The 11,763-nt window shown below is 47.8% G+C and overlaps 4 protein-coding genes across 4 annotated transcripts, besides 1 other annotated feature; 3 read left to right on the top strand and 1 right to left on the bottom strand.

Moving 5' to 3' along the window:
• Positions 1–11,763: part of a sequence feature (contig 1.94 1501..523724(-1)) that runs on past both edges of the window.
• On the bottom strand, positions 1,392–2,591 carry ANIA_05461 (glycosyltransferase; the record flags this gene model as incomplete). Its single annotated transcript, XM_657973.1, has 1 exon — positions 1,392–2,591. One exon carries the CDS (start codon positions 2,589–2,591, stop codon positions 1,392–1,394), a length of 1,200 nt encoding a protein of 399 aa, XP_663065.1.
• Positions 4,092–4,738, top strand: ANIA_05462 (uncharacterized protein; the record flags this gene model as incomplete). Its single annotated transcript, XM_657974.1, has 2 exons — positions 4,092–4,311; positions 4,362–4,738. 2 exons carry the CDS (start codon positions 4,092–4,094, stop codon positions 4,736–4,738), a joined length of 597 nt encoding a protein of 198 aa, XP_663066.1.
• On the top strand, positions 6,536–7,752 carry ANIA_05463 (uncharacterized protein; the record flags this gene model as incomplete). Its single annotated transcript, XM_657975.1, has 2 exons — positions 6,536–6,637; positions 6,697–7,752. 2 exons carry the CDS (start codon positions 6,536–6,538, stop codon positions 7,750–7,752), a joined length of 1,158 nt encoding a protein of 385 aa, XP_663067.1.
• On the top strand, positions 10,174–10,915 carry ANIA_11480 (uncharacterized protein; the record flags this gene model as incomplete). Its single annotated transcript, XM_050612327.1, has 5 exons — positions 10,174–10,207; positions 10,270–10,361; positions 10,491–10,540; positions 10,805–10,828; positions 10,876–10,915. The coding sequence occupies 5 exons, from the start codon at positions 10,174–10,176 to the stop codon at positions 10,913–10,915; spliced, it is 240 nt and encodes a 79-aa protein (XP_050468263.1).

Genomic DNA, 11,763 nt, shown 5'->3' with positions numbered 1-11,763 from the left:
TTTGTCTCGACGATATGACCACGCGCAGAAAAATGCTCGAGCAGTATCCTATGAACGATGAAATAGGACTCATTGCAGGAGGTCGTCGTTTGATATCGATAGTCGGGACCGGTATCAGAGGTAAAAAGGACAATATGGCGCTTGACCAGCTAGATCTGGGTGCTCTCTTCATTTCCGTCGATGCATTACGGCCGTGCTGGGCGCTAGCAATTTCCGCATTGCAGATGGGCATAGCCCACTCAGACAGTCGAGCTCTTCAGACGCTGGACGAATGGATCATGCTGTTGTACTGGCAGGGTCAAGTTCCCAAACTTTTACATTTATGGCTAGGTAGTAGCTTGTTCAAGTTCAACAAGTGAGAGATCGAGTTGAAACTGCCGGTCGAGGGAAGCAAGCAGTGTCTCTCATGCAGTGCACCCTTGGCCGCATTGGCATTGCATAGATGGGCCGCAAAGATCTGTGCTAAGAAAGTGCAGCAAGGCGTGCTAGCCCATCCCGGTCTTTGCATAGTCACTAGACAGGTTTGATTGTGGAGAGAGAGCACTGGGACTCTGATGAACAGATAAAGAATTGGCAGTAGAAAATGGCCGGGTGTTGTGGAAAGTTGAAGGCATGTTGGTATAATGTTTAATAAGAGAAGTAGGAGAACAACTAGGCATAGGGATGCACGTATTAAATATACCTCTGTTCTGCCAGTAGGGCTGGTGGTACTTGGCCCAGTCGCACTAGGGCAAGGATCTAACCCACTTGTGGTCGGTGCTACTACGGCAGACTCATGGCCTAGGAGAGCTATGTCTAGCGCCTTTACTATCAACCTCCGAGATGTGCGTTCTCTTTCAGGTGTTTTGCTACAAATGAAACGAGTCTGATAAAGGAGACTGGATTGGACGTTCAGCCAGACGTCCCTACACAAAGGACAAAGGCAGCTGCAGCAGTACGCAAGCATGCATCTGCTGACAGCAGATTTCCTCTCTCTCTTTTCAATGTTAAATATGTCCCCAGGCGGCGAACTCATTGGCGGCATTGAATGTCACCAACGCAGATGAGGCAAGATGGCTACATACTACTTCTTGCAGCCATAATTACCTTTTCTACTGCTCATATTTCTGGGATTGTATAAGTCTCGATTATTAGAAACGAGTTTATAACCAGCAGAGTATGCGAAATTCTTGGCCAAATAAGATTATATCTCCGACAGCACGAAACGGCAAGACCCTAGAAACTCCAACTCAACAAATTTCCTATTGGGGATGTATCACGGCCGGTTTAATGAAAAATATGAGCTTGCTAGCCTTGATTCAGAGACAAGCCACAGAAATATATTGAGAGAAAGCATGACGGTGATAAGAGACATTGGACCTTTTATCCAGGACAGGTAGGGATCAGCTCATTTAGGGCTCAAAGACGCCCTTCCGCATCGTCTCCTTCGGCTTCTCCACAGTCACATAGCGAATTGTACTTCTCGTCTGCTTAAAATGTGTTGTTCCGTATCTGAGCAGCTCAGCAAAAGTCCCTGGCTCGATATCCTTGCCCTGATTCTCCTCCCTATCCCACAATGAACCTAGCGCGGGCGTCTTCGTCAAATTCTCCCCGTGCGTGATCTTTTGCATGCTGCACTGGGACAAGAAGTGCCAGACAACCTCGTGCGCCTTCTTGTACTCTTCGCTCTCCGGATCGCCATCTGTCCGTGTGGCCATGATCCTAAACAGATTCTCTCCACGAAAACCGACTTTCTCCTCAAACCCCCAGTTCTCAGGCAGGACATCGAACCAGAGGATATTGTTGACAGCATAATCAGCACAGCTGAACCCGTCTCCCGCGTCTTCCAACATTGTCAGTCGAATCCAAGCCAAAACCTGCGAAATGTAGTCGAACACCGTAGCCGGATCAACAATAAACTCCCACTTGAAACCCCTCTTTGCCGACGCAGAGAAGTCCAGATGTGCGGCAAACGCAAATAACGGGTGCTTCGTGAGTCCCTGGAAGTTAGTGCGGTCTTTCCACACATACAGGAAGAGCTCATGCCACCGTCGGATGAAAGGGTCGCCCTTGCGGCTCGCAACGAAATGGTTCGCCATTGTTGTTCCATACATCCAGGGTACAGAGACATTGAAAGGCGTGCAAGGGTCCTCTAGCTGAGCCCAGCAGATCCGGTCCAGCGATCGGGTCAGAATAATGCCTACATCCATGAACACCCCGCCGTGGAGAAGAAGACAGGCGCCGCGCAGGAAATCGGCGCTATGGGGTCCAGTATACGGACCGTCCATTGTACTGTTCACAAACGTTTCGGGAAGGAGTTCTGGAGGAATATATTGGAGTGCATGGTTGGGCGAGCCAGGGACGGTGTCGAGGACACGGATCGTCCATGACGGCCCGCAGACGCGTTGCCAGTCTGCTACATTGCGCTGGCACCAGGCGGGCATTGCATCCAGCCCGGCATGCCAGAAGGCCCAGATGTTTTTCTCGGACGTGACCGGCTGATAGCTTGAGAGGGAGGAGATAATCTGCTCGTTGGTTCTGTTGTCCAGCGGCTCTGCTCGTTCGAGCTGATCGCGGTATTCGTCTGGAATCTGGAGGTTGATGAGGGACATTTCTGCAGGACTGTGTCTGGAAAATGGTAAGATGGAATGCTGATCGAGTCTGGATGTGGGATATTTATAAGTTCTCACTTGTCAGTACGGATCCTTAGCTGAGGCTTTAGCCCGGGGTTGGGCTTCCTGTCAGCAATTAGCGTGGCTTTTTTAACTCACCAGGTTTTAGCTTTCGCAGCTCATTGGCGCGAATGGCACAGGATTCACCAGCTGCAGCTCATTTAGCCATAGTAGAGAGCGAGTCGAGGCCTGTTCCATGGTAGCGGGACTGGTAGAGCCAGGACCGAAGTGGGAGCTTTTGGTATTTCCGCTGGACGAGCTAGCGGTGTATGGCCGACGCCTGGGCGCCATTGCGCAGTCAATGGCTACCACCACCTTTCTTCATATTATTGCACTCTTTGTTCCATGCGGATTACGGCTTACTACTAATTCTCTTCCTTATGCGGCGAGGCAAGATTGACCAATTATATTCTGGTCTCAAAGACATACGAGTAGTTCAGTGAGCATGAGCTTTATTGAGAAAATTTATCTTTTTCGATCAGTTATCAGTGTCGGGTGACGCCGAACAGACCAATTCAGACATTATAGGGATCTTAGTAGGAATATGTCGACCGTATGTGACAGCTAGTCGTATAAGGGAAGTTTCCTATTTCAGATATTGGAACTGCAAGCTCTGGCTAGCCGATGCTTGTGCAGAGATTTCCGCCTTTTTCATGGCCCAAAGTTATATCTCTTCCAACTGCTGTATTAGACCAGGTTGCTTATTATTTCTTTGCATTTAAACCGCCCAATAGAGCTAGACTGGAAGAATCAGACATCTTTTATATCACTGCGTTTAATGCTGGTAATTATGTCTAGTCTAATGCTTCATAGTTATAAGCCTGGTCTCTATCAACTCTTTCTCATATGAAGCTATAGCTTTCTCTTCAATCTATATTGACTTCGCCAAGATGTTGAATTACTAAAAATCAGGCTCGACTACCAACGGGGTTTTAGAGTACTAGTCCGCGAAGGTCTTAAATATGTAGCAAGCAAGAGAACAAGCTAGAGGAGATTCCTGCAAATAATATCATATTGAGGAAAATTCAGCAAAGACTACAAGATAAAGATATTGGAATACCTATTCTAAGCTATTTGTCCTCACAACTCCTTCGGAATCATTTTACCTGCCCTGCTGCTTCGCTGCATTGTGATTATACTCACGTATTCTTAACTCAATCACGTCATGGCTCTGGAATTCGACCGAGAACCATTGATCAACAACAACCCCACATTCTGACTTACTATAACAGCCTTGAATCAAGATTGGGTACCGGCTGCTTCTAAATGGGACACGACATTTTGGTTACTATGAAAAATGACACCTGGTGGTTCCACTAAGCAAGGCTTTGCGAAATATGGAAGATAAGTTAGCAGCATCGTTAGACCTTAGACCTGGCTCTTATGTTATTGATGCTGGATGTGGCATTGGCCACGTTGCTTTTCAATTAGCGAGCAAGCATGGCCTTAGAGTTGAGGGTATTGGCATTGTCGAGCATCACCTACTCAAAGCAAGGCGAAATACCTCTCGATCAGGTCTTTCCAAGGTCGAATCTCTGTGCAGAGAATGGATTATCACCATCTAGAAATTCCGAGGCCGGCATCTACACTATGGAAAATTTCGTAGCAACGGAGCCTGAGGCTGTCCTAGCAGGGACTTCCCGTACCCTAAAACCAGGAGGTCGTCTATCATTGTTTGAGTATGACCATGAGCTGGACGAAACGTCCAAGATGTGATGGGACAGTCTATGCGCAAGATCAACGGATTCGCTACGATGCCGACAAACATTTTCTCGCACCCAGGGGTATTCCAGCGGATGCTTGAAGGTGCTGGATTCACGAATGTGACTGCGCAGCATTATTCGGACAATACCAAGCCTATGACACGACTGTTTCACCTGATTGCCTACATTCCTCACCTTATCGTCACGTTCCTCGGCTTGGAAAAATACTTTATTAATACGATAGCTGGAGTTCTTCAGTCTTACCGTGGCCGCAACCACTGGCGTATCTGGCCCTCTCAGCAACGAAACGAAGCCGGGGGAACCTGTCGAAGGAGCAAAAGATCGGTGATTATGCCCTCGAAACTCAACCTACGATTCGTTTAATCTTGGTGATTACTGGTTATTGGGACCTCAATAAATTAGCCATGCCCCTCCCTTCAATTTAAAGTCCATTGTTTCCTGGCCAGTCATTCGTGAAGTGCTTAGCTTCTTCCTAATTTTTGCACCTTGCGCCTTTTTCATTTTCTTTCACTCTTTCTTCATTTCTTTTCTTTTTCTTCCCTTGTCTCTATAAACTTGTTGGTAACTAATTGCGTGTGGCTCCAAAATGAACAGTACTATGTTTTTTGGTAGTCAGCACGCAATCACGGAACAATTAAGAGAAAACAGTTTAAATTAAGAGTTTCAAATCATGAATAACCTGAATACCTTGATGGAAGCCTGGAAATTAGGATCGTACGACCAAATAGACTGTTACCAAGGAGGAGCTACCCTAAGGAAGGAATGGATTTGTTTTGACCAATGTACACACTCGGGGTTGCATGAACGCGAAAATAATATCTTTGACATAGATATATTATCGAGCAGAACGTAGAAAAACATATTATACCGACTGAGATAATGATCCTAAGAGAAACAGCCATGGCGGGTCAGCATTAGCAGAAATACCTTTTCTGGGGCCAGGAGAGTGGTGGTAGAACGAGGTGTCCTTTAATTCAGTCGCTAGCTTGCTTAATGAAGCTGATTTTAAAAGACTTTGAAGAAAGGAAGTCGTTCTAGAGTGGGATATCAGAAAGTGTACGGCAGGAGGAGCTTTTTGATATCGATGGCCAAAGATGAACTATATTGATCAGATATACTCAGGGACTGGTGAAGGGACGGAGAGAAATGGGGACTAATGGACTTCAATCTGGGACTTGGAATGAGGTGGCAGATGGACAAGTCAATACACATATCGCAACCCTTTCGGGTATTATTCATGTATCTGCTACTTGATGGCGAATTCAATTAGGCGTGCCAAAACGTAGAACTTGATTATATCCCCAGTGTGAGAATCGAAAGATGCGAGGGGTGTCTGCTGGTCCAGTAAAATCAGCAATTTTACTGATATTATCGAGACAGCACCGGTGCAGATACCTGAAGGGTTTTGAGCTTTGAAATTGTTAGGCCCTTAGAGTTGGAATACGCTGTCTGCCTGGCTAGTGAAGATTAACCCCGGCCATGACTGGAGCTGGTATGTCGGCTGTACTGACTGCGACGTTAGAGAAATGGCGTCCAACTAGGTTGACACAACACAACACAGTCAAAAGACCCGGTGGCTGATTATTGCTTGCGTAGGGCAGTCTATTGAGCTGCATGCATCACATGCAGACTTTTGTTTGAACTTTGATATTAGGTTTCATGCCAATGGGGAGACCAAGCCAGAGCCTACGTGGCTGCAAATGGCGCAGGAGATAATATATTAGCCAAGGGCGTGGCACGCCGCTATTTCACATCTCAGTTCCGCAACAGCTAACCACTCGCTAATACCGAATTGCGTGGTTCGCCAGGTCTCGCTTTCTTCTGCCCTAGATTATAGTGTGTCCGACAAATCCCCGCGCGCTGTTGCTAGGTCATAAGTATCTCGGTCCGACATCGTCTGAGTGTGCGTGCCATACCCCGAGTGGCTATCTCCGTGCAGAATTTCTTCTTAATGCGGAGCAACTAGACTTTTCAGAATGGTCTAGACAGATTAATCTGAGAGAATCAGAAAATCTTTGCGGAGAGATACCCTATGCGCTTTCATCCCCAATGCTCAAGACCCCGTAGGGATGGGTATAAATACAGCATGAGATGTTCTAAAAAGTAAGTAACAAACCACAAGACTCAGATTTGGCCGCTTCAATCTGAAAACAGCTCACCATGAAGTCTCTCCTCGCCCTTGTGGCAGGAAATCTCGTCACTGCTGTGTCTGGTCATGGGTATTTGACTGTCCCCGCAAGCCGTACCCGTCTGGGCTTCGAGGTAAGCAAATCTCAGTCTGTTTCAGTATGCACCAGGTTCTAATGCGTGCGTGAGTATAGGCTGGAATAGATACGTGCCCGGAATGCTCGATCCTCGAGCCGGTATCTGCATGGCCAGATCTGACTGCGGCCCAGGTTGGTAGAAGTGGTCCCTGCGGTTACAACGCTCGGGTGAGTGTGGATTACAATCAGCCTGGAGATTACTGGGGAAACGAGCCGGTGGTCTCCTATACTGCTGGTGATGTCGTTGAAGTACAGTGGTGTGTAGACCACAATGGGGATCATGGTGGAATGTTTACATATGGTATCTGCCAGAACCAAACCTTGGTGGACCTGTTCTTGACCCCTGGCTATCTGCCAACAAACGAAGAGAAGCAAGCTGCAGAAGACTGCTTCTTAGAAGGTGAACTCAGTTGCCTTCATGTCCCCGGACAGACCTGCAATTACAACCCCGATTGCAGTGCAGGTGAGCCATGTTATCAAAACGACTGGTTCACCTGCAATGCTTTCCAGGCAGACAACAATCGCGCATGCCAAGGGGTCGACGGGGCAGCGTTGAACTCCTGCATGACCACGATCGCCGGTGGATACACCGTGACCAAGAAGATCAAGATCCCCGATTACTCATCCAGCCATACCCTCCTCCGATTCAGATGGAATTCGTTCCAGACAGCCCAGGTGTATCTGCACTGCGCTGATATTGCTATTGTGGGTGGTAGTGGTTCATCACCTAGCCCTACTTCGACCACATCCACTGCTACCTCAACGACTACACCTTCTTCCACCAGCTGCGCGTCCGCAATCTCTATACCGGTGACGTTCAACGCGCTTGTTACAACTACCTATGGTGAGAACGTGTACCTTGCCGGATCCATCAGCCAGCTAGGTTCCTGGTCGACTAGCTCTGCCGTTGCTCTATCTGCCAGCAAATATAGTTCGTCCAGCCCACTATGGACCGTGACAGTCGACCTCCCAGTCGGGGCCACATTCGAATACAAGTATATCAAGAAGGAGTCGGATGGAAGTATTGTCTGGGAGAGTGGCCCGAACAGGAGCTACACTGTGCCGACTGGCTGTTCGGGGACAACCGCCACAGAGAGTGGTGCATGGCGGTAGACTAATGATAAGTTCCTGTGGATGAAGATCTGGAGAGTAGCTTGAGAAATCTGCGCAACAGTAAACACATATCACGCGGTCAAGTTCCGCTTTTCTTATCACATTAATGCTAGACCTTGTTCCTGGTTTTCAGCTCGCAGTGTCTTCGTTCCAGAGCGCTTGCTCTGAGCCAAGGAAAATACTCCATGGCAGTGCGTCATACATCACCGCCTGTCCCTCTGTCTGCCTTGGCTAGCTCTGTCTCCTTGTATCCGGAACAACCCCTAAGCCTATAAATGAAGGGCGAAGCAAGCGAATAACAACAAATTAAGATGGTGGCAATCTTCCAGGGCCTGAGCAAGCTCAGGCCGCTACAATTTTCGACAGGAATAGTTATTGACCTATGAACCAGCTGTCAAAGTCTTCTTGTCCAAGATACGCTTTCAGTCACTTCAAAAGACAGGTGAGGCAGAAACCTCAGTAGTTTGTGATCTACTGAGTCTAAGCACTGCTTGAGCAACGCCACCCGTCTGCGTTAGGCTGAAACAGCCAAGACTCTCTGATTCGTGGTGGGAAAAGCCATCAGAGTCTGCCCTAGACTGGGCCTAGGTTGATCTAGGCCTGCCATACAGAGGCTCGGTTCAGCCCCGAGCTGACAGTAGAGAGAGTGTGGAGAAGCCTGGAATCGGAGTCGCCCGTTTAGGCGCGGAGGCCGTACAGGGGACGGACAAGTGGCCAACCACATAGCCGTCTATTGTGGATTGGATCATGGAACTTGGTGGAATGATTGGATACATAGACCGTTGAGCCTCGCAAATGATATCCTCTTGGTCAATCCTGGGTCCCAAGAACGGATCGATGTACGCACATTGAGCTGCTGTATACCCTATTCTCACCCTGCTCTCACCGGCGGCAATATGTAGCTTCCAGGTTCTTAAGCAGAAGATGCAGAAGCTGAGATCGTTGAGAGGCTTATACCTTGGTAGCCCGGCTTCCTCAAAACTCTCCAAGAGCGTTATTTAACCTGAAGGCAGGCCTAATTCGGAAAGTAATGGTGAAGTATACTGCCCATGAGTCTGCAACCGAAACATTCAACTTTCTTCTACTCGAGACCCCGTGTTGGAATGGGCCACGCCCTACGTCTTTTCGGGAGTGCTACCCATACTGCAACCATCGGCAGCAAGGAGCCTGATAAGGCTTAGAAACCGAACACTTTCCCGTGGCTGGTCACAAGACTGGCCTATTGCCGTTTTGGAAGTTGCGTTTCTGAAGCCAGGGCGAAGCTACAGACGGATGTGCGCTATTGGCTGCGAGCCTCAGAAGGTGATGTAAAGATTGTCTTCACCATCCATATTGGCCATAACGTGCCGAAAATCACCATTGAGAAATAGGAATCAAACAGTAATGGCTGCAAGCACCTCGAGCAACGCATCATCATTTCTAGAACAGGCAATAACATCACCCTCTCAGAGTCTCCACTCCGGATTGGCTTCCAAAAGCTTTTCTTAAGACTGCCAAGTACCTCGAAAGAACTTGATGCGGAGGTTGGTGAAGAGGAGCTACAGTTGCTGGCAGAAGATGTCTGGGACGTGCAAAGCTTCTAGGAGGTAAGACAGAGTCTGTAACGGTATGCTGCATTCTATCCTAACGTTGTGCTTCTCTTGCCTTTCCCCTGCATAATACCAGGCTTGAAGATACTTCGAGCAGCATTTTTGCGTTGGGTCTAATTCTCCATTTACAGACCTGAGCTTAAAGTACAGACTACCTCCTGAGTCAGGATTCTGGTGGTCCAGAAAATTTTACTTTAAGCAGATAGTCGCTTTTCACCCAGCAAGGTAATAGGGTTCTTCAGGCTCTTCACATCACTTCTGGGAAAAATTCTTAAAGGATCATCGAAGGACAAGGTTAGAGACCTGGCCACTTTGAGTTCCGGGTGAAGGGCGTAGACTCATGGAGAGTGGCGGCCTCGTCCTTCTCGTTTGAACTTGAACTTAGAGCGTATTCCAGTATCAGTTTCCGTAGTTAGAATGGCACTGGCTTCGATTGCTGTCATGTGCCGGTAGGGACACACCGTTCTCCCGACAATCTATCGTTATCTTTCTCCTCATCCTCCTCATCCTCCCCTTAAACCCTTTGAATATTCTCGTCATCTTCATCTATTAAGCCCACTTCATCCACGGAACTCCAGTCTCTCGTATTTCATCCGGCGCCGCGTCCGCCTTTCCCCATTGTAAGTCGAACACCCCTGGGCACTTTAGCTCGTCATTGTACGAACCAGTCCCCCCTAGGCCGAAATTCTCTTCTGTGGTACTGAATCCGTATCTTATCACCAGTATCTGGCCGCTATATCATTAAACCTGAAATAAAGACCCCAGAAGTCTCCCAGCCGCAGCATATCTATCGACATATTATCTGCCTGGACCCGTATTGCCAAATGCTCTTATGAATGCCGCTAATGGCGCGCTGGTGCCAACAGGTGGGTTCCTTGACTAGTGCGCTATCTTTTCCCTTCGTTCTTGAAACACTCCTTGTGTACAGTCCACTCTGTTTTTGAGCAGCTCGAACACGATGAAGGAATCAATGTTCTTCAAATGAAAGATGAGCCTGGCATCGTAATGGCTGTAATAATTGTAGGTGGCATGAGGCGTACAAGGGGACGCTATTCATTGGCATTCCCCGTCACAGATGACCACTCGGCGCTCGGTTAGGGTTTGGATCTTCAGATGACGCATTTATTGTCAGTTACGTGTTTACGATAGAATGCCTACACCCTACAGTCCATGTCTATCTGCCCGCCCTCGGCGAATACGTAAGTGCAGTGATCCGCCTCAAGATCACACATAAGCACATCTTACCGGTCGCCATATCGATGGCCTCCCAAGCTGTGTGGGAGAAGCACCCGGATACCGACTGTGACGAGCTGTTGAAACTCTCAGATAGTATGATTGTTCTTGCCGCTTCCTGCCGGGATTAGGAGGGTGCATTTTGTCCGGTTATTCGCCCAAAGGTTATTATGCTTTGGGTCATGGTGTATAGCGATTTTGTCTGATGTGGACTTCTAAAGCTCGCTTAGTTTACAAAACCTAGTCTCACTAGAGTAAGTTAATACTGTCGTCAAATTGATTGAAAAACTAATTCTGGTAGCGGTGGTGATGTTAGGGAAGACGCTACTCAATACCTGTAGCTGGAGCTGCAGTCTCAAGAGCAATAATGGCACGGATAGTACTTCTGGCGGGCATTTCTACCAGCGCAATGTTGCCCAGCGGCTTACCTTGTTGTGAAATCGGGCGCAGTTAGAAATTTTCACCTACAATGGCTCAGTTATTTGCTCCAATGGTTTTTACCACTTGAGAGGATTAACCCAACCATACCCAGTTCAGAAAGGCATCTTATCAAAAATGCAGCACCTCAGCAAGTTCCAAACGCTCAATGAAGCATCAGAGCATCGCAGTAATCAGTCTTTCGGCCGTGGCGGTATATCCATTCAAGCTTGGTCAAAATAGTCAACGGGCTCTTTAAAATTGCTCCCAATGAAATTGCCCCCAAAACATAGAAAATTACCGATACAATTAGTTACTGAAACCTATGTGTGATAACAAACTACTAGTTGCTTCCCATTGAATGAGTTTTGAATTTCCAGGTCTGGAGCCGGTTATCTAGGCTCGTCCCCAAGCTTTGACTGTGTTCTGCGGAGTTACGTTTCAACTCAGACAATATTTAGAGATGTATTCTGAGTAGGAGAAGTACCATGCACTTGGAAGTTTTACCTCTCTTTGCAATCTAATCGTCTACTTGATCCTGCGGTTTCAAGTGCACTCTATAAACTCTCGGGCTTACGGTCCCCACTCAAGAGGTATGTTTCAACTAGCGCTGAGCTCAAAATGGAATACAGTCAGCTTCTCAACCCACCCAGAGCATAGAAGTCTTCCCTGTGTATTTTCCAGGATCGGATTTTGGGTAACACATTCACGACTTGCTCGACCACTTTCGGACTGGTTTTGGTAACGCGGTCAAACTTTCAGTTCACGGTGA

This window comes from Aspergillus nidulans, chromosome V, assembly GCF_000011425.1.
Source record: "Aspergillus nidulans FGSC A4 chromosome V".
In the NCBI taxonomy this organism is placed as follows: Eukaryota; Fungi; Ascomycota; class Eurotiomycetes; order Eurotiales; family Aspergillaceae; genus Aspergillus; species Aspergillus nidulans.
Note: the sequence above shows the minus strand (reverse complement) of the source record. Positions and strands in the feature narration are given on the sequence as shown.